We start from the raw sequence: 26,112 nt of genomic DNA on the forward strand, positions 1-26,112 counted from the left end.
AGAATCTTTCTCTCCCTTTGCTGTACCCTCCTCTCCCACTCTAAGAAAAGGAGAGAGAAGAATATGCAACTAGTTTATGAGAATGCACAAGTACCTTCCTTGGTGATGCACAGTAGCTACTAGACAAACACGCATGCGCACGTGCAGAATGTCGAAGCTTTGTAAAACCTTTCTGCCCTACATCAGCATCAAGCAGACAGCTTACAGCTCGCACTCAAGCTGACATTACAGAGAAAAGCGAAAAGAGCCAGTTCTGTGCAGAGAAGTGAGAGCTGTCCCCGGGCAGCGCGTTCTGGTTCAGGTATTGCTGACATCATATCCACATGAAGCCACGTATGGACTGGTGAGTCACCGGCACTTTCCAAACGCAGCGTTTTTCCACAAGAAGCCCTTAAATAGGGTAGAAACCTCAGAAATCTTTGGATTGATGGATCTTTAGTCATAGCAGGAACCGTGACACCATATGCCCTGGTGAAACTGTTCCTCATGTTGAGCCTGACGTCAAGCTTATAAATACAGATGTAGAAGCAGATAACCACTGTTAAACTCGAAATACATCAAAATGCGACCGGTCATTAGAATCATTCTTATTTTCTGCGGGCTTTTCTTTGGCGAATTTTCCAATTATTCTACAATTGACAAAAATTCTTTGTGATAAAAAATTAAATATTATTTTTTTAAGAGCCAAGGATAGCAGTTTCTCAGAGAAAACAAAGCAATGAGTTCTGTGCAGAAGATGCAGGTCAGCTCCTTCCACACTGTGGCATGATAAAAGTGTTCCAGTGAGGCCTCAAATTCCATGAGGTCGGGAAACAACTACCTGGTTCACCATGAGCTCCCTCGGCAGGTGCATGGCCCGATGACACCCATGGCATGCACACAGTGGATGCTCAATAAGGGATGGCTGAGTGGACAAGGGTGAGAAACTCATCCTACTGCAGCCCATTTTGGACCTACAGATGGTCTCTGACTTCCAATGGTTCAATTTAGGATTATCATTATTTTTTATAATGATCTGAAAGCAATATGCAGTCAGTGGAAACTATACTTCAAATGTTGCCCTTTTCCCAGGCTAGCAATATGCAGTACCCTCTTCTGAACCGGGCAATGGCACTGAGCCCCGCCCAGTCCCCACTCAGCCACAGGACTACGAGGACCGACAACCCATGCACTTAAAACCAATCAGGATCCAAACAACCATTCTGTTTTCCCACTTCAGTACAGAATTCAGTCAGTCAGTGGAGACAGTCACCAGTCTACCGGGAGAGAGGCTTTGTATTAGGGGACTCTGCCCCACCGCTGGCTAACGTGAGTGTCCAGAGCACGGTTAAGGTCAGGAGGACTAAGACATTGTGTCTGGTAGGTTAGGTGTATTCAACGTGGGATATTTTGAACACATGGGATATTTTGAACACACAATGGGTTTGTCTGGATGTTACACGATTAACTAGAGAAGGATCCGTAATTCCTGTGCCCGAGTCCTATTTCTCCTCGCTTCTCTCTTACACTTCCAGAAACGGTCTAATGGATCCTGCTACACTTGCCAGCTTAGGTGGGGGGGGGGCTTTTTTTTTTTTTTTTTTTATGCCTGTCTCACTGAGTCCAGGTAAAGCAGAGCTATCATCTTCAGACCCCTTCTCCTGTGTGTGTCAGCAAACAGAGATGGGGAGAGGGTTCTGAGACGAGGTTAGCTGCAGTAGTTGATCTGAACAGCAGGAAGGAGCCCAGACAGAATAATGTGTGAGCAAGGGCCACCAGGAAATCTCCATTCCAATCTGAATTCTAGTACAGTCCAGTGTAAGGCCTTGCTGGGCCTCAGTTTCCCATCTGAAAAAGATGGTGACCATATTTGCCTCACCGAGATGTTTAGGAACAGGGGCAAGGGGTGATGAAAGTGAAGGTATTTTTAAAACCAACTGTCCTGTCCTATCAAATGCAAGGTTTCCTTAGAGGCAAAGAGGCAGCAGCATCGCAGATAAAGAGCCGACAGGCATATGTCTCTGACCTGGGGGCATGTGAATGTTAATTAACTCTATAACCTTTTGTTTCATCAGGCAGAAAGTAACCTAGGGCTTCAAGACCTGAAGGTCTTTCTCTGTGAAACCTTGCTTGATTGTGGAAATTCTTATCTCCTCTGACTGGCTGGGGCTTGTCCTACCGACCTCTCCCCAACCCCCCCAACAAATACCACACACACACACACACACACACACACACACACACACTCACTCTCTCTCTCTCCCCCTCCCTCCCTCTCTCTCTATATCTCTCGCTCTCCCTCTCCCTCTCTCTCAATCCCCACCAGCCCTCCACAGGCCTCAGCCCATCCTTCCTCAAGAGCATGAAGTTTGTCCCCCCTGCTAGTTGGATTTGATAGCACCTTGATTTCCAGGTGGCTGTCTGACCCACAGACCAACTCGTGGTGCCGAACGTGTCAATCTACTTTTGTGAGACACCAGATCCAATCAAAACGCCTCCAGCACCTTCCACGTCTGGCAGCTTCAGACTGCACAGGCTTTTACTAAGGAGACATACTTCATTCAGTGGTTTCTTGGCTCTTTTCAACCTAATCTGACATAGTCATCTCTTTCAAAAAAAAAAGAAAATCTATCATTGACCAAATTTTTTACTTTGTTTTCTGCTTTTGTGTTTGCTGTTGCAGAGTTAAGGATCAAAGTAAGCATCAGAGTTCCTCGCAACTGTAATTTTTCCCTACACCGTCAACACCCCTTCTCTGTAGTTCTCACTCCACACTCACACAGATTATTAAAGCTCATTGGAAAAGTGGTTCCAGTTGCTTTTTAAGGATTTTTCCATTCTGCGTTTCCCCCAGGGCAGCAAGGGAGGCTGGCCAAAGGAGATTCTCCAGGAGTTCGCCCTCTGTTTCCTTTATAGCAGCTGAGAAAGGCAGAGCCCTCCAGAAGCGAGCTTCCCAGGCTTGGCGGGAAATGCCAAATGCTGGGGGATGGGGATGATGAGGTAGAGATTAATATTTTTAAAGAGGAAAAATCATGCATGAAATTACTCAAGACAAGTTTTACGGGATCCAGTCGGAAGTGATGATTTCACAACAGGGAATCATACACAAAATCTAAAAATGCTTGAGAATTTCATTTCCTTTAACTACAAAAACAAAAACAAAAGCAAAAACAAGCCCATCACTCAGCGGCTCTCCCGTTCCCAGCTTTCTGTGGGCAAGGGAGAAGCCTAAAAAGGCAGTTCCTGAAGTCACTCCTCGCCCTAAGCCCTGACTTTGACCGAGCCCATAACCTGTAGAGCCTAGCAGGGTGCCCGGCCCAGTGAAGCAGGTTCACATCACGGTAGACCCCTGAAAAATGTGGCAGATGAGGCACCAAGCCCTGCATAGTCAAAAATCCCCATATAACTTTTGACTCCCCCCAAAACTTTACCAATAGTCTGCTCTTGAACAGAAGCCTTCCTGAGAACATAAAGTGATTAACACATTTTGTAGGTCTCACGTACTATTCTTATGATATAGTAAGCCAGAAGAAAGAAAATGTCACTAAGAAAACTGTGAAGCAGAGGAGAGATATGTTTATAGTCCTGTACTGTCTCGAAAATAACCCATGTGTAATTGGACCGGTTCGAACCTGTGTGGGCCGAGGGTCGACTGTCTTCCCCTCCGCTCTCTACCAACCATCTGATCTCGCAGGTGCAGGAATTTCACTGTCATCTCCCAAACACCCTCCACTGTTGCTCTCCTGCCCTGCTTTTGTTCAGAGGTGGTCATTTGCTCTCCTTCCTTCCAGGCCCCTTGGAGAACGATCAGAGTACACGAGCCAATGGCAAGTAGGCACGACACAGAAAAGGCCAAATCAACACCCTTGAACCATACCTTGGGGCCGTGGGGACCAGACCTGATTCATGACTTGACATCATGACTGGCACGGACAGATGTACACAGTCATCGCCAGGGGCCGCCACACCAGACAAGCACCCACACCTCGCACATATCTAAGTCCTGTCAGGCCACCAGCCGTGTAGCACGTGGCCTGAAGCGATGTGCAGACCATCAGGAAGTTCCCAAAGCTTGTTTCTGTGGGGGCCCTTTCTTCCTACACACCAAAAAACAAAGGCTCACCTAAAAATAATTAAACTCGACTTAAGGTTCTTGCTGCTTTGTGTATCAGAATAAAACAAGACGGAAAGAAATCTCAATAGGATTGCAATCAGATCTCACATTCCTTAATCGTATATTAGAGTCTTCATTGAAACCAGGTTCAGGGTAACTCGGAGGAATCGTCCTTTCTTTTCAGGAAAAGCGAAACTAAAGCAGGACAGGAGCTATGGTGAGTGAGCCTGGTTCCCACTCCCAGCCCCGCTGCGGCCCAGTCCTCCCCTCCTCAAAGCCTGGCTTGAGCTCTCATCCTACTCCAAACCCCAAGAGCACCCCTCCTCTGAGCCTTCTGTTTGAACACCCCACACCATGTTCTTTGCTGCTGGTTGGTTGCAGAAGGAATATAAACTCCCTAGCACTTAGGGACCAAACCCCTCCACATTTTGCTGATAAGCCCAGAGCCAGCACCTACCTCATAGTCAAATGAATGAATAATAGCTACTCTTTAAACCATGACTACTGGCTGTCATAAGAAAAGTCACATTTTCTAGAAGGTGGGGGTTTAGAAAAGCATTTTTCCTAAGACTGCTTTCATTAGTAAGCTAAGGTCCTTTGGTGAGGTTGAAATAGGATTCTCTTTTGACAAGTTAGATGAACATATATCTGTTGTATAAAGTGGGGTGTGCTGTTGTTTTCCCACACAATGGTGGCATGGCCGAGGTGGGACAGAGTTGCTCCTATACCTGTGGCTATCTGATATCAGCCTGAGAAAAAGACTTAGTGGATCTCTGAACTACTAAAATCCCTTCTCTCCCCAGCCCCACTCTCTAGCCACCCAGATCCTAATCTCCATGTCAGTTTGGTTATTGTTTTACCATAAAGGAAATCCATGGTGTTACTAACACCAATTTGTGCTCCATGCAATGAGGAATCTTAGCACTGATGTTCTATAATACACAGAGGAGAACACTGTTGACACGGAAGATACTCATTTCCTTATTCATCACCGAGAGGTGTAGGAAAGCTGACCCTCCACTGTGGCTCCCCAAGGACGTAGGGCCTCTTGACAATGTGTCCAAAGAAAAAACATCAGTGTGGCTCCCTACCCAGGAAACTATCTCAGATAGTGGAAGAGACAACTACCAGTTAGGGGTGGGGCTAGAGGGGAAAGTTCTCCCACAGAAGAGGCACTGTTCTGGGTCAGGCAAGAGGGAGAGAGAGTATCAGTCTGATATCAGGACAAGGTCCCACTGCAGTGGGAGTTCCAGAGACCAGATGCCAAGTCCATCTCAGCCAAAACACAGTGTCTTATGAGCAAAGGACTTCTACTCCTATGAAATCTGATTTTCTCACTGGTGCAAAAAGTAGAGAAAAGAATGTGGACTATATGATTGATCCGTTTTTCTCATGTTAGGCTCTGCATATGTGCACGTACATGCATAGACCCACAAACATTGGGAATTATGTAAAACATGTCCAACACAAGGACTGCCGATGAGCCCTGTGCTTGTTTGGAAAAGGGATTTCCAGATTTTCAGAAGGTGTTCCTTATTCTCCTAAGTGATCAGAGAGTTAGGAGAAATGCCATTAGACCATTGTTTCTCAGTGTGAAGTAAGCAGTGGTATGGGTGGAGCTTGAGAACAAATAATTGGGAAATACTAGATTAAATGAAGACAATTTTTTTTGGTCCCATTGTAATTCTCCTCAGGGACTTTAATAAGCAAGTGTATGCTGAGACAGTCTAAAAGAAGTCAGACTGCAATTTCCTAAACCATGGGCTATAGAGTCCTTTAGGCTTAAGAGTTCCTAGAGGGATGAGGGTTCAGAGAAATACCCTTTGAGAAACAGTGTACCAAAGAGACTCTCAGGGACTGGGCCTTGCTTTACCACTGTATCTCCACACCTGGCACATGGGAAGAATTCAATCAAATATAATTAAAGTAAAAATTTGCCAAATGAGCAAATGAAAAATTGTTGAATTCAAAGAGGAAGACTGTCATCGCAGTGACTGTAGAGGTGGGAGTATGCCAAGGGGCAAGGGATCGTCTCTCCAGGATGGCGCCCTTTACTGTCTAAGCTCTAGGAAGGCACAGGGAAGAATTTTGGGTAAAGTTGCTTGTGCCTTCTCAAGAAGCTAAGGGCTACAGACCTATAAGTCATCCTCAAAGACTTTAACTTTCTTTTTTCCCCAAAAAGAGGTAATAAAATAAGAGCTTCATGAAGAATGTTGGCACTTCTTTTCTTTACTAAGTTAAAAAAATCAGTTACGATACTCATAGGTCAGACTCCATAAGGCAGTTAACAGATTATTTTCGTTTCTTTACTGCCACCTTCTGGTTCCCAGGCTCCTACACAGTAAATTGAAAACTCCACCTTCTGTTCCTATTTTGCTTGGGCATTGTAAGCATTTGTCCACAGCCTTTGCCTCCTAGGACATTATACAAGTCAGAAGTGGTTAGGGTGGCCTTCACGCTTTTTCATTCGACCTGAAGGCAATGGGGACCTTACTTAAATGATTGGCCTAGTAATAGAAAATTAGGAGCAGATCAAGGACTAACCATGCCTGTTGGTTTTTCCAAGGAGCAAACACTAGCTTTGTCCAGTTACTTCTGCAAAAAATTGTTGAATTCTGCCCTCTCATCCCTCCACAAGCACAGCCTTGAAGGGAAAATTCCATGCTCTTAAAAAAAGACGATGCTGTTCAACACACCCTGATCTCTTCAAGGGTAAAATCCATTCCACTTTACAAGGCCTATGAGAAAATACTGTAGAGGGTCTACAATTGATTTTTTAAAAATCTGACATCAAGATGCCATCTCATTATACAGCACTATGCCAAGATGGTGGCCCACCATTTTCTTCTTAGTCATACCTTGGTCTGAAAGCAGCAATAGAGTTGGGTTAAGTATGGGTGTTTCCGTGCCAGCGCCAAAATCCTCTTCTCTGTCATCGTGCAGTCCACGTCATCATCCTGGAGGATGACATCCTTCTTTAAGACCTTCACTGCATATACTTCATCCTTGCCTTTCAGCTCTGCCAACATGACCTGCAAGGGATCCAAAAAGCAAACCACTGCCATCGATCTACACACACAAGGAATCAAAAGTAAAAACAAAAGTCAATACCAAAGGCTTTAAAAACTAACTTCTTTTTTCTTTCATTTTGAACACTATAACATTAAAAATGTTTAGAAAAACTACCCATCCTAATAGAGCTACTATAATTCCTTTATTGATGTTTCATCTCTAGCATAGGGCCCATGCAAAGAAAAAGGTTCAACACACATCTATGAAATAATTCTTCATATGCACATGCATCATACATGCAATTACAGCACTGCACAAATAATATTTTTAACTCACATTAATAAGGATTCATCATCCACATTGTCATGATCATTATCAGGGTTACCTATACTCAGCTGAAGTAAACATATTACAATTTACTTAACCCTTTACCTTGTATTAGATAATTAAGTAAAACCTAATTATTTAGTATTATAGGAATAAATTAGATTGAGCATGTTTTTATATGCCATTTTTTTTCTTTCTTTCTTTCTTTTTTTTTTTTTTGGACCATATCCTCAAGCTAGACATTCTTAGAAGTAGATTATGAGGTTAAATATTTTGCACATTTCTTGAGTTTCAGAAAGGATTTACAAAATAATCTGCCACCGGGAATGGAGGGGTGCTCTAGTTTCATGGCAATGTACCCACATTGGAGGCTTCCACTTAAAAAGTGTTTTTGGGGGAAAAAAGTATTTATGCTCATATAATGGGTATGAAATATAACCTCAACACTGTTTTAAGTTGCAATGGAACTTTTAAAAAAAATTTTCCTTAAATTGTTTTTGTGTGAACTGTCAGTTTTATATTCACGATAACTCTGTCTAGTTCTATGTATTATCTTATACTACTTGCTTTTGAATTTGTGCAAGTTTGGTATACAATGATACTAACACTTGGCATTCTGCAAAGGTTTGTCTAACCCTGTTTGATGATCTTCTGTTTGACAGCAAACAGGATCACCTGTCCTTACGCAGCGAAATCTGTCAGGTCTGCCTTCGTGGTCCTGTAGCCTTCATGCTTAGAATGTGACTCCTTCTCCAGAGAGCACATGCCCAGTTCTCTGAGCTTCAGGTTTTCCTATCATTTGATATTTCTGCACTCATTTCTCCACAATGTGAAAAGTCTTCCTCCTTTTAAACAACGATCTCCTAAGCCCAGTATTCCAGGGTGAGCTGCCAGGCTCAAGAGCGGTAACTCAAAAGCTTCAAGAAGGAATTCAGGGCGCTTCCTGAGGAATGTTCATCTCCCACACGTAATGCAAAATCTTTAACGCTGGCTTAGACGCTGCCTGTGATTCTTCTTAAAAAACAACCTAAATGGGGGCGCCTGGGTGGCTCAGTGGGTTAAAGCCTCTGCCTTCCGCTCAGGTCATGATCTCAGGGTCCTGGGATCGAGCCCCACATCGGGCTCTCTGCTCAGCAGGGAGCCTGCTTCCCCCATCTCTTCCTGCCTCTCTGCCTACTTGTGATCTCTGTCTGACTTGTGATCTATGTCTGTGAAATAAAAAAACAAAACAAAACAAAAAAAAAACAACGAAATGGTCCACAGTCATCCAAGTTCACATCCTGCCTACACAGTATGGCGATCTGGAAACTCTGAGCCTGCCTGTTTCCCTTGACTCTTGTTCAAAATTAAACCCACCCACATCCCCCAGTTACACCTGGACCAGGGCACTGGGGCCAGTTTCTTATTGACTCAGTCGCTGAAGAATGTGATTGCTTCAGCATCTGCATTTAAGTACGCTCCTCTGGTTACCTTCCCACTACAGAGATGTCAGGAGGAGATGGGGCCAGGTGAGGGGCTGGAAGGAAGGCCCACGCCCTGGAGGCTTCCAGAGCCATTCCCTTCAGCAGAGCGGCTCTGCAGCTCAGGTCGCTGGCTGATCTGTAGGCTGCTGCTTTCAAGAGCCCAGGACACGTGAGGGAACGTGACTCGGGAGCCGCCAGGCCCACGGGCCTGGGCCCAAGAACAGGGTGTGGAAAGGCAGCTTCCAGCGACTCCATCTGTGCAGAGCGCAAGGGAATGATCAGGGATCCCAGCTGAAGTGTTAGCCACAGTATCCTGGGCCCTCTGCCCTCCTGTCTTCCTTCTAAAATGCACAAGGATTATCTCCCCATGTCACTGAGCCATCAGAACGGGGCCCGATTCCCCCAAAAGCTTCACTCGGCACACACACACTGCACGGCTTGGCTGGTCTCCGTGTGGGCCAGGAGAGGGAAAACAGCACCAAGGGCAAAATCCAAGCCAAGAGATGATTATTCTCATTCTCTTGCCACACACACAGGATAAACAGCCTTTAGTAAATGCCAGAAAAGTCAGTTAAATAGCATTTAACTTTCAAAATAATACATGCCCAGAGTTGCTCTGAGCCCGAAGTTCACGGAGGGCAGGGATTCCAGAGTTCATTTTCAAAGTCTTGGTCCTGAATTAAAGCCAAAATTTCAGATGGATCTCTGAAGGAGGGAAGAAATGCAGTGCTACCATGGCCGGTCATAGAAACGCCAAGACAAGTAAAGTAATTAAAATATTCCCAGGTGCCTTTTCTCCCCCCCCACCCACAACCTCCCTTGATGCCTGTGGCCCCATTCGACAAATGAGAAAAACTGAGTCCCGGAGAAGCTAGGTGACTACTAGCCGGAAGTCCCACAGCTAACCAGCAGCAGATCCCCGGCTCCCACCTGCTTGGCCGCAGGCCGTTTCCATGGAAGAAAGAAGGAAGACGCAACAAGACCAGGCTGAAATGTTCACAGCCTCATCTTCCTTAGATCGGACAGATGAGGCAACACCACGGGGCAGAGTCAGCGGGTGTACGCGCGCATGCCACAGACCTTGCCAAAGCTGCCTTTGCCCAGCACCTTGATGAAGGTGAACTCCTCCAGACCCAGGCGCTTGGCCTGGCCCTGCCGCACTTCGCCGTTCTCGCCGGGGCTCGTCAGCTGGCCGGCACCACCTGCTGCCCGGTGCTCCTCCCCTCGATTGTCAAAAGACAAGGCCTTCCGGATGTTGTTTTCAAGTTCTTTTATTTCTAGGGCCAAGGGAGACAAGACCTTGCATTAGTGCATACCTCAGGCTCCCTTCCCAGCAGGCCGCGGGCCCCAGACCACACTCCCCTGGCCTCCCACCGTAGGGTCTCAGCCCATCAGCAGATGCAGCATGGCAGCCCTCCACGGGTTCCTTCACTTGCTCCCCATGCTTTCATGGGCACCTAGCCCATAGCAGGGCCTAGGGAGGCCAAGAGGCCGAGGACACAGCTCCCCACGGCCAAGACTTTCAGATTACACAGAAACCTGGCCCTCTCTCCACAAGCCCCCTCTGGCCAGTGGCCTGTTCTGTTATGCCAGGTGTAGTGCAGGAACCCCCACCTTCTCTGGGACCCTGCGGAGTCTCAAAGACAACAGTCTCCCTTCAGACTCCCTCTGAAGATGAGAGCAATGACCGATCGAGAATTGTCATCGCAGTAATCACAGGTGGTCCAGCTGTACCAGAAGCTAGGACTGGAAGTCCCGGAATTGTAAAGGACTTTACTTGGTCTCACTGGTGCGTTTACTCTACTGCCTATCTCCCACAAGGGTATTCAGCCAAATGAGCCAGGGCTTCTCGTTACCTGAAGAACTGCTGTCCGAGAGTGACGTGTTACGAATTTATCTCAGATGGGGCAGGGATTCCTCAGTACAATTTCACAACCACGGGGCAGTCTTGTGCCCCTGCGGAGCACATGACCTGAACTACCCTGCCGTGATAACACTGGATGACCCTTTGACCTTTCCTGTTTGAGCAAGCTTTATTGTTAGCTGTTCATTCACCAAGACACACACACCTCTCAGTGCAGAACTGGGCACCACAAGCAAAATCCGATTTTAAGAGATGCTTGTGAAAAACTGGGAAGATGGAAGGGGAATGCAGATTATTAACACCTGGGAATCAGAATGAGGCGTGAAGACCTGGTGTTGCTTGACAGAAAGAGATCTTCAGCTTCCCTGCACAAGGATGGAGGCCTATGATAGCTTGCGCAAGGAATCTGGATCTTTCTTAGATCTGCTGGGGTGGGGGCGGGGGAGGGGGACTGGCTCCCGAGTCTCAGGCTCTGCCTTGCCAAATGAGCCACTTCTTAGCACTTTTTCCTTACAAAGTATAACTTCTAGTCTCAGCAAACAGCTAAAGGTCTCAGTTTCCAAGGCAAAATATAAAACAGATTTTGGAAAACAGAACTTGGGTGTTTAGGGATTCCAAAGCTTGAAGAAAATGTCATTACAACGGAAGGAAAAGAAACTGTGTGTTATCTCTTTCCTGTGGCGATGCCACGTCTTGGTAAGAGGGTCTTTGCATCCACCGGTGCCCACACCACTGTCCTGAGCAGAGACAGTCACAGGCACTACAACCTGCCAGGTCTGGGAGCAGCCAGGCCTAGAAATGACGCTCCCCCTCGCTCGTCCTGGGGGGACAGAAATGCTGTCTCCTTGAAGCTCTCAAAGGAGGTCTCAGCACTCAAAAGGATGCATAAAAACACCTACATGGGCTGCAGGATAATACCTACTAGTTGGGAGGCCCCAGCTGACCACTGGAATCTTTTTTGGAATGAAGCGGAGTGTAAAGATGCAGGAGGCTAATCCGAGCAGCAAGAAGAGAGACTCAGACCCATTGGTCTGTGGCGTCAGGAAGGGCACACACACCTTGCAGCTGTTTTGTTCACTCCTGGCTAATCCGAGGTGGGTCACAGCAATGACCCTCAGGGAGGGTTTGATGGCACAGATTCTGAGATGGGGGTCCCGAAACCAGGAGGGGAATGATCTCACCCTTAACACAGACTTAGTTCCAGACCTTTGCACAGAACGTTTTAAGACTCTGATCTTCACTTCCCAGCCTGTGACACGGGGACTGGGACAGGGATGAGGCATCCCTGAGTCGGTGTGAGCGTAAGATTAAGATAATGAACGCAAAGAGGTTACAGAAAATCCAGTCCCACTTGTCACGCAATGATGATTACTCTTGCTCTGCAGAAGCATGAATCCCTTTCTGGGGACATCTGGTCCCCAGAAGCGAAAGTTTGAAACCCTCAGCATTCTGGGATGCCTAGAGCATTCAGAAACTTCAACATCGTTAAGCATATTCATGTGAGGAAGAAGGAAACCTGAGTTTTGGGAAGGGGTTGGGCCGAGAGCTGCCTTCTTCCCTCCTCTTCCTCTGTTCTCCAGCTTCCTGTGTCTGTCCCTGCCCATCCATCGGCCACAGGAGGAGATGACGCCTCTTCCCCAACAATTGCCCTGTTCTCAGGTTTCAGGGGTGATGATCAGAGTCAGGATGGAGGGAAGTAGCACTCAGCTGAGTGGCATGGTGGGTGGAAGGTCAGGTCTGGGAGCAGGCCCCGGGGCACCTTCCTACACCTGGCACCCTGGAAGGAGGTGAGGGTAAAGAAAGAGCTAGAATATCACGTGCTCTTTCTCTCTTACCCTGGCCTGGACCTGTGCTTAAGGCAAGCACAGCAGTTCAAAGTGTCTGTCCCTCAAGACAGCCTTGCAGAGAGAAAGACCAGCTAAAGAGTCAGTAGGGAGAGGGTGTCTGAAGGCCTTCCTGGGCCTCCATTCCAGTTAACAAGGGTGGAACAAGGGTGGAGAGGCCTCAGGCTCCTCCGGCCTTCCAATGACATGGCTCAGAGGTAACAGGGCCAATCTGAGGGCCTCACCCTGGTCACAAGGGGAGGTGGGTGCTGACTTGGATCGATCTTCCTCCGATGGTGAGCTTCCAGAAGTGGGCTGTGGGGACTCAGCGCCAGCAATGAGCTAGAGGGAGGGAGAGAAAGAGGGGAGACGTGAGAAGGGAGGGTGGGAGCTGCCCCGAGGTTGGAGGCGTAGAGGTGTTGTAGGGAGCCCGGCACCCAGCAGCACTTGCTGAACTGACATTCTGGAAGCAGACTCAGGTTTCATTTGACAGTGAAAGGGAAGACAAGAGACTGTGCCGGGCCGTGTATGCAAGTGTTGGGTCACTCCACTGTATACCAGAATCTAATATTACACTGTATGTTAACTAACTGGAGTCAAAATCAAAACTTTAAAAAGAGAGAGGCTGCAATTTGTTCGAATTTCATTCTACCCAAGCACACCTGTCCCCTTCCATCAGAACCTCCCTTGCCTATGCAAGCCAAACAAGTTACTACACCTAAAGCAATTCGACATTTGCCTCTAACACCTGTTGGGCCTTTATCCATCGTCTTGTTCAGCTATATTTAGCTAATGGCCTCTGCATGTGGATACCGTGTGGGGCACTCTGCTCAGGCAGACCACAGGCTCTGGTCTGTAGTAGAAATAATAAATAAATAAATAAATAAATAAATAAATAAATAAATAAATAAATAAAATTTATAAATATAAATATAAAAAATAAATAAAAAATATTTACTGAGCTTCATATTTTTAGATGTGTTGAAATTGGTTGGCAAATTTTAATACAGCACCCCGCAGTAAAGTCTAGTGAGATGCTGACACACCATGTTAAGTTCCATTAAAGTCAGAGGTTTGGACTAAGCGGTTACACGCAGTTCTGCTCTGTTTTACCCTTGATCTCCTAGCCTACTGCACATGTCCTCTCTGCACAGTGGACCACTTGCAAGGGCCAACGTGAAGACAAGCAGCGCTCCGGCAAGCCTGACGCTCTTGCCAAGAAGCCCTTTTAGCTTCTGACCAAGGGCACTTCTCTCCCTTCCTCTCACATGAAGCTGAGCTACTACTTGGTCACGTGGCTTTTTCCAGCTTTTGCACCAGAAGCGATCCAGCAATAAAAATTTCAGAATCCTCTGGTCTTTAACTCATCTCTTCCTGAATTTCTCCATGTTAGCTTCTTAACACGAGGTTCCCCCCAATCTAAGACAGACAGACAGACGGTGCCTGGTTATTGGTATCATGGCCCGTGTAAATTGCGGGGGAGAGAGCGGATGTGTATTGTGTTTTCTCTTAAATGTTTCATGATAATTAATTACAATTCTGTCTCAATTTCCTTCTAGCAAGGAGAAAAGTCATTCTCTCCCATGAAGGGCTCTCTCCCTAGAGCTCATAAATGTGTGTGTCCGACATTGTCATGACAGGGTGTTTGCTTAACCTGCCGCTTTGGTGGGGGCATAACATTCTTGGGTGCTGACATTTTGCTTGCAACTGAGCTCCATTTCCACTCGTGGGATTTACAGAGCTAAGAGCCACCAGAAGCACAAAATCTCATAGCTAAGCGACCAGGGAGAAGAGGGTTCTTTTTTCCCAACCCTTGCAAATCAGCTTTGCTTATTGGGCAGGTAGAGAGGGAGGAGTTTAAGAAGATGGAAAGAATCCAAACCTCTCCATTCAAGGGAAAGGGCTCTTCTGAGATGCACCCTGAAACAGACTTGCTTTTCTGATAAGTGCTTGAGAATGCTTGATAATAGGTAATGAGGATCACTGCCTGGCCCCAACCCCCACCAGGATTTCTTGCCCAGTAAACATGGTTCTGATTTTCTCATAACTTACTCTTTTAAAGACTTACAATTTCTGGGCTGGAAGCCAAGGCCAGGAAGGACCTTCAAAAGAAATGCTATGGATGCCTTGAGCTCTGTGTACATCTGTGGGCCCTGACTTACCAAAAGAGCATCTCAGCAAATGGATCTCTTCCTACTGACATTAGAATGTAACATGGATAGAGACAGGAGGCTTTGGTCTCCAAAGAAAGGCCCAGCTGTTTCATGTGGTGGGGCATTAACAATATCCCTTGGACGGCACTACCATAAATCTTCTTGGCCTGCTCCCTAGAAAAGAGTGTGGTCCCAGCTCTTTATCCCTGTATCCTCATTACCATGACACTAGGGGCAAAGTTCAAACACTGACATTGCTTTCATGCCAGTCTTGGAGCCAGATAAGCCTACTTCCTTGTCTAGTGTTGTGCTTTTTCTAGAGGGAATTCCAAAGTCCTCATCTCCAAGATGAGTTGAGTCAGTAGGGAGAAGAACAGAACCCCTGTGACTTGCTTCATTTTTCCTCCACTTCTAGAACTGAAGGAGACTTTAATGTCACCTGCCTGACCATTTTTTTCATTCCCTTTCAGCTCATGCTGTGTCTCAAACCCAAGGATCTCGGAACCTCACTCTGGGGAGGAGAAGGGGTGCTCTCAGGAAGCCAGCACAGGGTTGGTGGCCTCCAAAGAGCTCCAGAAACACCTCCAAATAGCCAGTTACCTTTTTCCTCCTCTGGCCACTGTTGGTGATTTTGTCTGGAGTGACGCCTAGGTCAGCCAGGACTTTGGCAATTCCTCTGGCGTCCACCCCACAGTTGGGGGCCACGTTGGTTTCACAGCGTCGGTGAACGTTCATCTTGCAGACTGTAAGGAGACACGGAGAGGAGTCTTCCAACGTTCATGACCTAAAACGTTACCTTGTTTTTTTTTTTTTTTTTTTTTTTTGGTCCTGATTGTAAAAGTAATACATGTTCATTTGATAGAATTTGGAAAAACGCAAAAAGACAAAAAGAGAAAAATAAAAATCACCTGTCATCTCATCACACAGAACTAAAACAGCATCCATCAAAACACCATACAGAGCTAAAACACCACACAGACTGTTTATGGATAAATATCACATTCTAGTTCCTTCTAGAAATCAGAACATGGTATGAGAATTAACCGGTTTATTTGGAGAACATTCATTTGTATTCTGAGCCCAAATGGGTTGCATATATATAGTGTGCTCTACTACTTTGCTAAAATGTGGGAATATTACCAGGACAGTGCCCACAGCTGAGCCTACTGGGATGCTCATCTGAACATGAGGACATTGAACAAGGTGACCTCCAAGCCACCTTTCAAATCTAATATCCAGATTTGAAGGAACAAAAGCTGTGCCTGAAAATCTTTTTTTGCCCACATCATTTAGTTGTCGGTGTAGGACATCAAGAGTGAAGACATCAACTGTTCTGGTTTCCAGTCTAACATGTAAAGAGCTGAGACAATGTCGCTGGGTCCTAACAAAAATCAAAAGTGCTTCTCAGATCTACTAGAGGAGTAACGTTACAGGGCACACTGCTGCCCCCTACATGAACGAGACAGATGGGCAGCTACTGTGAACCACAACTCGCTGGGCAGAAACTCCCCAGCAAGAACATCTGTGGGAACCAGGGTTGGCTCAGGGAGAGCGGATCTGAAGCTGGCCAAGTGCTGGAGTCTCAGAGTGGACAAGGCTGAGTCCAAACTCTGGGCAGACCCAGTATAGGGGCCTCCCACACCTGTGTTACTTTTGCTTCTCCGACTTTGACATCCAACACAGGGGAGAAAATTCCCTTATGCTTCTGCCAGGGGGAGGGGAAAAGGAACCATTTTGAAATAAACCAGAATACTCTGCTCTCAACAAGGCCTGCTTTTAGAAGGAACTATTTTACCACAGCCTAAACTACTGTAGTTTTATCAGATCCTACTTTACCTCAGGGGAGGAAAATACCCTACTCTAGCCTGTTTAGTGTCCCATGTGGGAGAAGGGAAATACCCACCCCAGCTCCTTATAGCCTTTCATGTAGAAGAGAATATCCAACTCTAGCCCACACCAGCCATCCTGCCCCACCTCAGGGGGGAGGAAAAAGTCCCTTGTGAGTCACTTAGAAAGGTCATAGTTCAGAGGCACAGGTTCATGGAAAGACTGAGATCTTATCATAGGACTAGAGAATGTTTCCCTTCACCCATACCCTCACCAATGCATTACTAAAGGCCTATTTACTACATAGTAAATAGTTCCTTTCACTCAGCACAGCATGTCTAGCTATCTAGAAAACGTTAAAAGGCATTCTAAAAAGCAAACACACAGCAGGGCAAGAATGTTGGAATTATCAGAGTGGGAATTTATTTATTTATTATTTTTATTGGTTTAAAGATTTTATTTATTTTAGAGAGAAAAAGAGAGTGGGCAGAGGGGCAGGGGGGACAGGGACAGGTAGGCTCTGTACTGAGCTCAATGTGGGGCTCCATCTCTCCATCTTATAATACTGAGATCATGACCTGAGCCAAAACCAAGGGTCAGATGCTCAACTGAGTCAGCCACCTAGACTCCCCTCAGACCAGGAATTTAAAACAGTTTTGATTCCTATACTAAGGGCTCTTATCAATAAATTAGATACCACATAAGAAAAAATGGGCAATGTAAGCAGAGAGATGGAAACTCTAAGAAAGAATCAAAAGGAAATTCTAGAGATCAAAAACACTAAGAGAAAACAAGAATGTCATAGCTTGTCTCACTGGTAGAATGACACACGTGAGGAAATAATCTCTGAGTTTGAGGATAGGCCAAAAGAAACTCCCAAAACAGAAGCAAAGATAAAAAAAAACAAAAAAAAAAAAAAAACAAAAAAAAAACCCCATGAAATAAAAGAAACAGACTATCTAAGAACTGTGGGGCTATATAAGGTATAATGTGTATAATGGAGACACCAGATGAAGAAAACAGAGATAAACAGAAGAAATATTTGAAACAAAAATGACTGAGAATATCTGCAAATTACTGTCAGACACCAAACCACAGATCTAGGTAGGTTGGAGAATACCAAGCAGGACATAAGATAAAAACAAAACATAATAACAAACTTCACCTAAGCCTGTCACATACAAACTTCAGAAAATCAAAGATAAAGGAAAGGAATCTTGAAAAAAGCCAGAAGGAAATTATACCTGACCTACAGAGGAGCAAAGATAAGAACTGCATCTGACTCATCCCCAGAAACCAGTCAAACAAGAAGATAACAGAGTGAAATATATAAAGTACTGAGAAAACCCCCCCACCAATGTAGAATTCTGTACCCTATGAAACTATTCTTCAAAAGTGAGAGAGGGGGCACTTGGGTGGCTCAGTGGGTTAAAGCCTCAGCCTTTGGCTCGGATCATGGTCTCAGGGTCCTGGGATCAAGCCCCACATCGGCTTTCTGCTCAGCCGGGGGCCTACTTACCCCCCAACCCTGCCTGCCTCTCTGCCTATTTGTGATCTCTCTCTCTGAATAAAATCTTAAAAAAAAAAAAAAAAAAAGTGAGGGAGAAATAAAGACTTCCCTTAGATAAATAAAAATTTAGACAATTCACTGACAGTAAAAAGAAACTCTTCAGGGAGAAGGAAAACTATCAGTCAGAAACTCAGATCTACATAAAGAAAGAAAAACTACAGGAGAAACTTTTATCTTCCTTCTTCACTGATCTCACAAATAAGTTTCTCAAAATAACTGCAACTAATATATCCAATTATGTATATAAATATGGATGCTTATGCATAAGTGAAATGACAGCACTGATACAAGGAATGGGAGGGAGAAATTATGATTATTTTGTTGTTATAATTTATTTGCATTAATTATTGAGCATTAGAATGTTATATGAAAGTGGATTTGGATTTGTTGTAAATGTGTACTACAAACTCTGGGGCAACCACAAACATCAGTAAAAAAAGAAAAGTAACTGATATGTTAAAAAAAAAAGGAGAGAAAATGGAATCATATGAAATATTCAACTGAAAACACAAAAAGCAGAAGAAAGTGGAAAATAATAATAAGAACAAAGAACAAGGACGTCAAACAAGGAAAACAGGAGCAAAAATGGTAGTTATTATATCAATAATCACTTTAAAAGTCGACAGTCTAAATACAGTTGACCTTTGAACAAAACAGCAAATAGGGGTGTTGATCCCCTGCACTGTTGAAAATACAAATATAACATTTGACTGCCTCAAAATCACTCCCACTAACTGTTAATAACCTTCTGCTGACTGGATGTCTTACAGATAACATAAACAGTTGATGAGACATACTTTGTATGTAATACATACTGTATACTTTCAACAAAGCTTTCAACAAAGCTAGAGAGAAGAAAATGCTACTAAGAAAATAAGGAAAATACATTTATAGTACATTTAAAAAAAAAACCACTTACAAGTGGACCCACACAGTTCAAACCCATGTTGTTCAAGGTTCCACTATATGCCAGTTAAAAGAGATTGTCAGAGTGGATTAAAAAACAGGACCGAGGGTTGCCGGGGGGAGGGGGTTGGGGAGAAGGGGGTGGGATTATGGACATTGGGGAGGGTATGTGATTTGGTGAGTGCTGTGAAGTGTGTAAACCTGGTGATTCACAGACCTGGGGATAAAAATATATGTTTATAAAAAAATATATGTTTATAAAAAATAAAAAATTTAAAAAAAAAAAAAAAAAAAAAAAAAAAAAAAAAAAAAAACAGGACCCAATTATATTTAATCTATAAGAAGCATACTTTAAATATAAGACACATAGAGATCAAAGGCATGGAGAAAGATATACTGTCCTAACACTAATAAAAAGAAGGCAGGAGTAGCTATATTAATATGGACAGAGCAGATTTCAGAGCAAGGAAAGTTATCAGGAATAGCAAATGAAGTCAATTCTCAAAGAAGACATTAAATCTTTAATGTGCATGCACCTAACAGCAGAGTATCAAAATATGTGAGGCAAAAACAGAACTGCAAGGAGAAACAGATGAATCCACTGTTATGTTTAGAGACATCAACACATCTCTATCAGAAATGAACAGATCCAGAAGGCAGAAAATCAGTAAAAGCATAGTTGAAGTCAATAGCATTAGCAGTCAACTGAATAAAATTGATTACTATGTCTAGCAACTACTTCATCCAACAACAGCAGAATACACATACTTCTCAAGCTTACATGCGATACTTACCAAGACAGACCACATTCTGAGCCATAAGACAAACCTTACCAAATGTAAAAGAATTTTTAAAAAATCATACAAAGTCTGCTCTCAGACCACACTGGAATTAAATTAGAAATCAAAACTAAAAACATAATTGGAAAGCCCTCAAATGCTTGGAAATTAAATAACACACTGCTAAATAACACATGGGTAAAAGAAGAAATCCTAAGAGAAATTCTAAAATATTTTCAACTGATTGAAAATAAAAACACAACTTCTCATAATTAGCAGGATACAGGAAAACCATTCTTGAAAGGCACAATCTACCAAAACTCACAAAAGAAATAGATAATGTAAAAGGTCAATGTGTATTAAAGCAATCAAGTCAATAATTAATAACTTTCCAACACAGACAACACCAAGCCCAGATGAGTTGACTGGTGAATTTTACCAAATATTTAAATTAGAAATTATATCAATTCTCTATAATATCTTCTAAAAGATGAAAACAGAAGGGACATTACAAGAAAAGACAACCATGGCTCAATATCTGTCATGAATATAAACCTAAAAATCCTCAACAACAGACCAGCAAATTGAATCCAACACAGCATAAAAAGAAATATAAACCATAAACAAGTAGGATCTATCTCAGGTATGTAAAACAAGTTCAACATTTGAAAATCAATTAATGTAATCCTTCACATCAACAGGCTAAAGAAGAAAAATTACATAAACCCATAGATAGATGCAGAAAACACATTTGGCAAAATCCAACACCCACTCATGCTCAAATCTTTTAGCAGCCAAAAAATACAGAAGAACTTCAACTTAATAAAGAACATCTACAATAAATCTACAACTAATATTATGCTTACTGATGAAAAACTAGAAGCTGTCTAGTTTTAAGTACAAGGAAAGGTTCTCCCCCCTCCCGCTACCCCTTCTCAATATTTTATTGGAAGTACTAGATTATGCAATAAGACAAGAAAAGGAGATAAGAGGTGTAACGATTGGAAATAAAACTGCCTTTATTCACAGATGACACAATTGTCTATATAGAAAACAAAGAACTGACAAAAATCTGAAACCAGTAAGTGATTATAGCAAGGTTGCAGAATATAAGGGTAATATACAAAGCTCAATCATGTTCATGTAGACCACTAAAGAACAACTGGAATTTGAAATTAAATATATGATGATATTTATATTAGCACCTAAGAACCTGAAATACTTAGGTGTGAATCTAACAAAATATGTACAAAGTCTATGTGAGTAAAACTGTGATGGAAGAAATCAGAAAAGAACTAAATGAAGGGAGAGATATTCCATATTCATGAGTAGGAAGTCTTGGTATTGTTAGGATGTCAACTCTTCTCAAGGCATTCTCAATCAAAATCCCATAAAGTTATCTTGTGGGTAATGATAAAAGGAATCCAAAGTTTACATGGAGAGGCAAAGACCCAGAAGAGCAAACATAATATTGTAAAGAACAAAGTTGGAGGACTGAGACTACCTGACTTCAAGACCTACTCTATAGGTATAATGATTAAGACAGTGTGTATTAGTGAAAGAGTAGAGGAGCAGATCAGTGGAACACAATAGAGAACCAAAAAGAGATCCCCATAATAATACGACCCCTCTTTAACAAAGGAGCAAAGGCAATACAATGGAGCAAACATAGTTTTTTTCAACAAACAGTGCAGGAACACCTAGATATCCACACACACACAAATGAATCTAGACACAGATTTTACACCCTTCACAAAAATGAATGGATCACAGACCTAAAAATGAAATTCAAAACTCTGAAACTCCTAGGGGGTAGAAGAAAATCTAGATGATGTTAGGTATGGTGATGACTTTTAAAATACAACCCCAAAGGCCTGATCAGTGAAAGAAAGAATTGATATCTAGATTTCATTAAAATTAAAGACTTCAGGTTTGCAAAAGACAATATCAAGAGAATAAGATAAGCCATAGACTGGGAGAAAATATTTGCAAAATACACATCTGATTAAAGACTGTTAACCAAAATACACAAAGAATTCTTGAAACTCAACAATAAGAAAATGAACCATCCAAATAAACATGGGCAAAAACCTGAGCAGAAACCTCAGCAAAGACATACAGATGGCAACCAGGGATAGGAGAAGATGCCAATATCATATGTCACGAGGGAAGTGCAACAAATTAAATCGACAATGAAGACACCGCTGCACGCTTCTAAGAATGGCCCAGATCCAAGACACTGACACCAAATGCTGGGGAAGGTATGTAGGAAGCAACAGGAATTCTCATTCATTGCCAGTAGGAATGCAAAATGGTATAGTCACTTTGGAAGACAGTCTGGCAGTTTCTTCCAAAACTAAACATACCCTATCATACAATCTAGCCCTCAGACTCCTGGAATTTACCCAAATGAACTGAAAACTTACGTTCACATGAAAACCTGCACATGGATGTTCTATGCCTAATCGCCAAAACTTGGAAACAACTAGGCTGATCATCAGCAGGTGAATGGATAAACTGGTACATCTGGACAATGGAATCTTACTCAACACTAAACAGAAATGATCTACTGAACTGTGAAGAGATGTGGAGGGACCTTAAATGCATATTGCCAAGTTAAAGAAGCCAATCTGAAAAGCCTCCATATTGTCTGATTCCAACCACATGACATGTGGGAAAGAAAAACTACGGAGACTGTAAAAGGCTCAGCAGTTGCCAGTGATTGGGGAGAAGCAGCAGAACGCAGATGATTTTTCGGGCAGTGAAATGATTCTGTATGATACTATAATGGTGAACACAGGGCATCATATACTGGTCCAAACTCATGGGATGTACAACCTCAAGAGCGAATCCTAAAATAAACTGAGTGACAATAATGGTCAGTGTGAGTCTGCGAATTGTAATAAACGTATCTGTCCGGTGGGGGATGCTGAGAGTGGGGGAAACTGTGTGTGAGGGTGGGGGGAGATGGGAGACCTCTGTACCCTCCCCTCAATTTTGCTCTGAACCTAAAACTTCTCTAAAAGTCCAAGTCTATTAAAACACACAACAACAACAACAACAAAAAACCACAGACAGACAAAACTTTTTGAATGAAACCAAGGAGAGTGGCTGGACCTCGTTCTGGCCCCACTTGGCCTGTCACTGGCCTGGAGGGAGGGCCAGCACAGACCCCCCACCCCAGCTCAGGCTTGGAAGGCTGAAGCTGAGCTATGGAGCTCAGGCCCACAGAACCAAAGATGAGGGGGCAGGGCAGGGGTGCTGGTAGGAGGAGTCTTTCTCAGACAATATAAACATATCAGAAAGCTGAGCCACAGCCTAGCCACGGTGCTGACTTGGTTCACTGGATCTTTGCCAGCAATGTCTGGAAATCCTCAGGCCCATCCTGCACTCCAGGACTCTGCCCTACCTTCCCAATCCCACTCCCCACAGCAGCAGCTACCCTTTGACGCTCAGCTTACCTCACCAGCCCCTGCCCACCAGGCCCATGAACGCTTTCTTTTGCCTCTTCAGGAGGTGACAGTAAGGACAAGAACAAAGCAACCAAAATGTAAACAATTTCTTAGCAAGGGCAATGTAACTACATAATTTGGCCTCTGGCGCCCTCTGCTGTTAAAATGCTAAACCTGTCTGTCCTAAACTGGCAAGTCAGCAGAAACAGAAATGGTTTGGGGAGACATCTTCACTTTTTTACTCTTAAAACACTATTTTTTTTTCTTCAAAGATTTTTGCTTTCTATTTTTTAAAAACTCTGTCACTTCCCTGGGAGAGCCATATAGTTTTCTTAATATATATAAAAAATTCTCAAAGATGTGTTCAAATGGATGGCACGAGACAGTGAAAACTGGGAAGAAATCAGAGAGCGAGACAAACCATGAGAGACTCTTAACTCTGGGAAACAAACTGAGGGTTGTGGAAAGGGAGGTGGGTGGGGAGATGGGGTAACTGGGTGATGGGCATTAAGGAGAGCATATGATGTGATGAGTATTGGGCATTGTACGCAACTGATGAATCGTTGAACACTACATCTGAAACGAATGATGTACTGTATGTTGGCTAATTGAAGTTAAATTTAAAAAAAGATAGTGACTTTGAAAGTACTTTGAAAAGTCTGGAAACATGAGAACAAAGCTGGCTGAGGAAGGGGAACTGGAGGTAATTCAGGCAGCCATAATGGGTCCCCCCGAGGCTGGGGGTGATGCCCAGAGGCTGAAGACCAGTGAAAATAAAGTGGGCGTGCTCGCTGGAACCGAAAGAAACTGGATGTTCACTCACATTAATGGGGGCCAAACCAACCACCCAAACTGTCCTTCCCCAATTCCCACCTCACTGTTGCTGGTGAACACCAAGGCCAAGGGCCATTAGCCCGGGGCTGCCAATACTGGCTTTTCAAAGGCTTCCCTGTCCAGGCTGCCTCGAATGTTCATTTCCAGTGGTTTCATCCAGATAATTCACGCTGGGGAGAAATCGAGCAGGGTTTTTAGGAGAATAATGATTCTACTACCACCCAGGTACTCATGGTTGTTGAGCTCCTGCTCCGTTCTGAACGGTGCTGCAGCACAGGACCTATATTTCCTATCATCCATTCTAGTGGCCTTCGGAGGGATCTTATTGCCGCGTCTATACCCTTTCCTTAGCTAAGATCGAGGATGGTGTTAAGGCCCGTCAGAGTGTTGGGAATTTCTTTTCTTTTTTTTTTTTTTAAAGATTTTATTTATTTATTTGACAGAGAGAGATCACAAGTAGGCAGAAAGGCAGGCAGAGAGAGAGGAGGCAGCAGGCTCCCTGCTGAGCAGAGAGCCCGATGTGGGGCTCGATCCCAGGACCCTGAGATCATGACCTGAGCCGAAGGCAGCGGCTTAACCCACTGAGCCACCCAGGCGCCCCTGTTGGGAATTTCTTCCAGGCAGGGAGATGACCTTCTGAGAGCAATGACAGAGCCACGCCTGAGGACAGGCAGGCCTGTGTGTCCGGCAGAAATCTCTTTATGTTGGGCTGATTTGGCCCTTGAGCATGAGTCAGGGCATTGGTTCGATTTCATGGCTGGTCACAGTCGGCGACGCTGTGCTCACAGGGAGGACAAACAATTGTCAACGGGAAGCTGTGTACGTATGAAACAGCTGTGTCATACAAGTTGGCAGGAGTGAGAGGCTGTAGGGTCCCGGGAGGAAGACGAAGAAGGGAGGGTAGAGGGGTACTGCCTGGGGGTCACACTGGGTACCAAATGTCACCGGACAGAGATCTGGGAGTCCTGATTACACTGGAACCACCATTCAAAGCTTTCCAGAGACTGACTAGTCAACTGTCTGCTGCCCAGCGTTCTTTGGATGAAAACCCTGGCAGAACCCTCCACCAACCTTGGGAGCATGGCCCCTGGCATCGCCAGGTGTTCCTGCCACAGAATCCAAATCAACCAAGCGGACTCCTGTGGCATTTCAGTGCTGAGCACTGAGCTGCTTCTTCCTTCCATGCCCTCATGGGCCTCCCATGCCCTTTCATGCCCTCAACGTACAGCTGGTTGCCTACCTAAAATGCCTTCCCTTTTGCCCTCCTTCCTGTTCAGGTCCTTCTCCTCCCTCATGGTATATCTGAAGCCCCCCTCTCTCTCCAAAGCCTGGCCTGACCACCCGAGTCCTGAGGGCCTCTCTTGTCCATGAATTGCTCCCCCTTATTTCTGACTGGCTGCTTGACTATTATTTAACTTGTTCATGTTTACCACCCAAGTGGAAGTTTCTAGAAAGTTAAAGTAATGCTCTATCTCCAAGTTCTCCATGCCTTGCACAATGTAGGGTGTCAAGCTTTTAAATGAATACTAACCCTGAGGGGAGCGGCTGAACATAGGCAGCATAATGGCAACTATCGGACTAGACCCCAGTAGGTATGATGTGTCTGAAATCCTAAATTCTCTACGCAAGCATTGTCCAATCACGTAAAATTCAGTGCCAAGGTGAAAGAAGGGAAAGCAGTTAGCCAACGTGACTTTATTTAAAAACAAACAAACAGAAGTCCCCGTATGTAATTACCTCCTCGTGGGACTCAACCATAGAAAGACTGAGGTTTAACATTATTTCAGGACTTCTAGGGGCCTTTCTTCCATAACTACTCACACGTAAGCAGGAGGATGCGTGCACAAGGGTGTGGGAAGCAGCAGAAAATAGTGAGGATACAGAAACGAGTCAGTGTCCCTCAAAAGGGCAATGCTGCAGTCACACGTGGAATGTTCATAACATGGGACACTAATCAGCCACTAAAATGACTAAAGTAGGCCTATACATACTGACTCGGAAATAGTCTA

General features: G+C 44.2%; 1 protein-coding gene across 8 annotated transcripts in view; it reads right to left on the reverse strand.

Annotated features, from left to right (window-relative positions):
- Positions 1–26,112, reverse strand: part of PRKCE (protein kinase C epsilon) — a 536,368-nt gene that overhangs the window by 135,673 nt on the left and 374,583 nt on the right. For all 8 annotated transcript variants that reach the window (XM_059134569.1, XM_059134570.1, XM_059134572.1 and 5 more), the window contains 4 exons: positions 15,336–15,478; positions 12,828–12,924; positions 9,976–10,172; positions 6,952–7,125 (listed from right to left, as the gene is read on the reverse strand). In XM_059134569.1, the coding sequence (XP_058990552.1) occupies positions 6,952–7,125; positions 9,976–10,172; positions 12,828–12,924; positions 15,336–15,478 (611 nt within the window). The remainder of the gene's footprint in view (positions 1–6,951; positions 7,126–9,975; positions 10,173–12,827; positions 12,925–15,335; positions 15,479–26,112) is intronic.

The sequence above is a fragment of the Mustela lutreola genome, chromosome 9 (assembly GCF_030435805.1).
Source record: "Mustela lutreola isolate mMusLut2 chromosome 9, mMusLut2.pri, whole genome shotgun sequence".
Lineage (NCBI taxonomy): Eukaryota > Metazoa > Chordata > Mammalia > Carnivora > Mustelidae > Mustela > Mustela lutreola.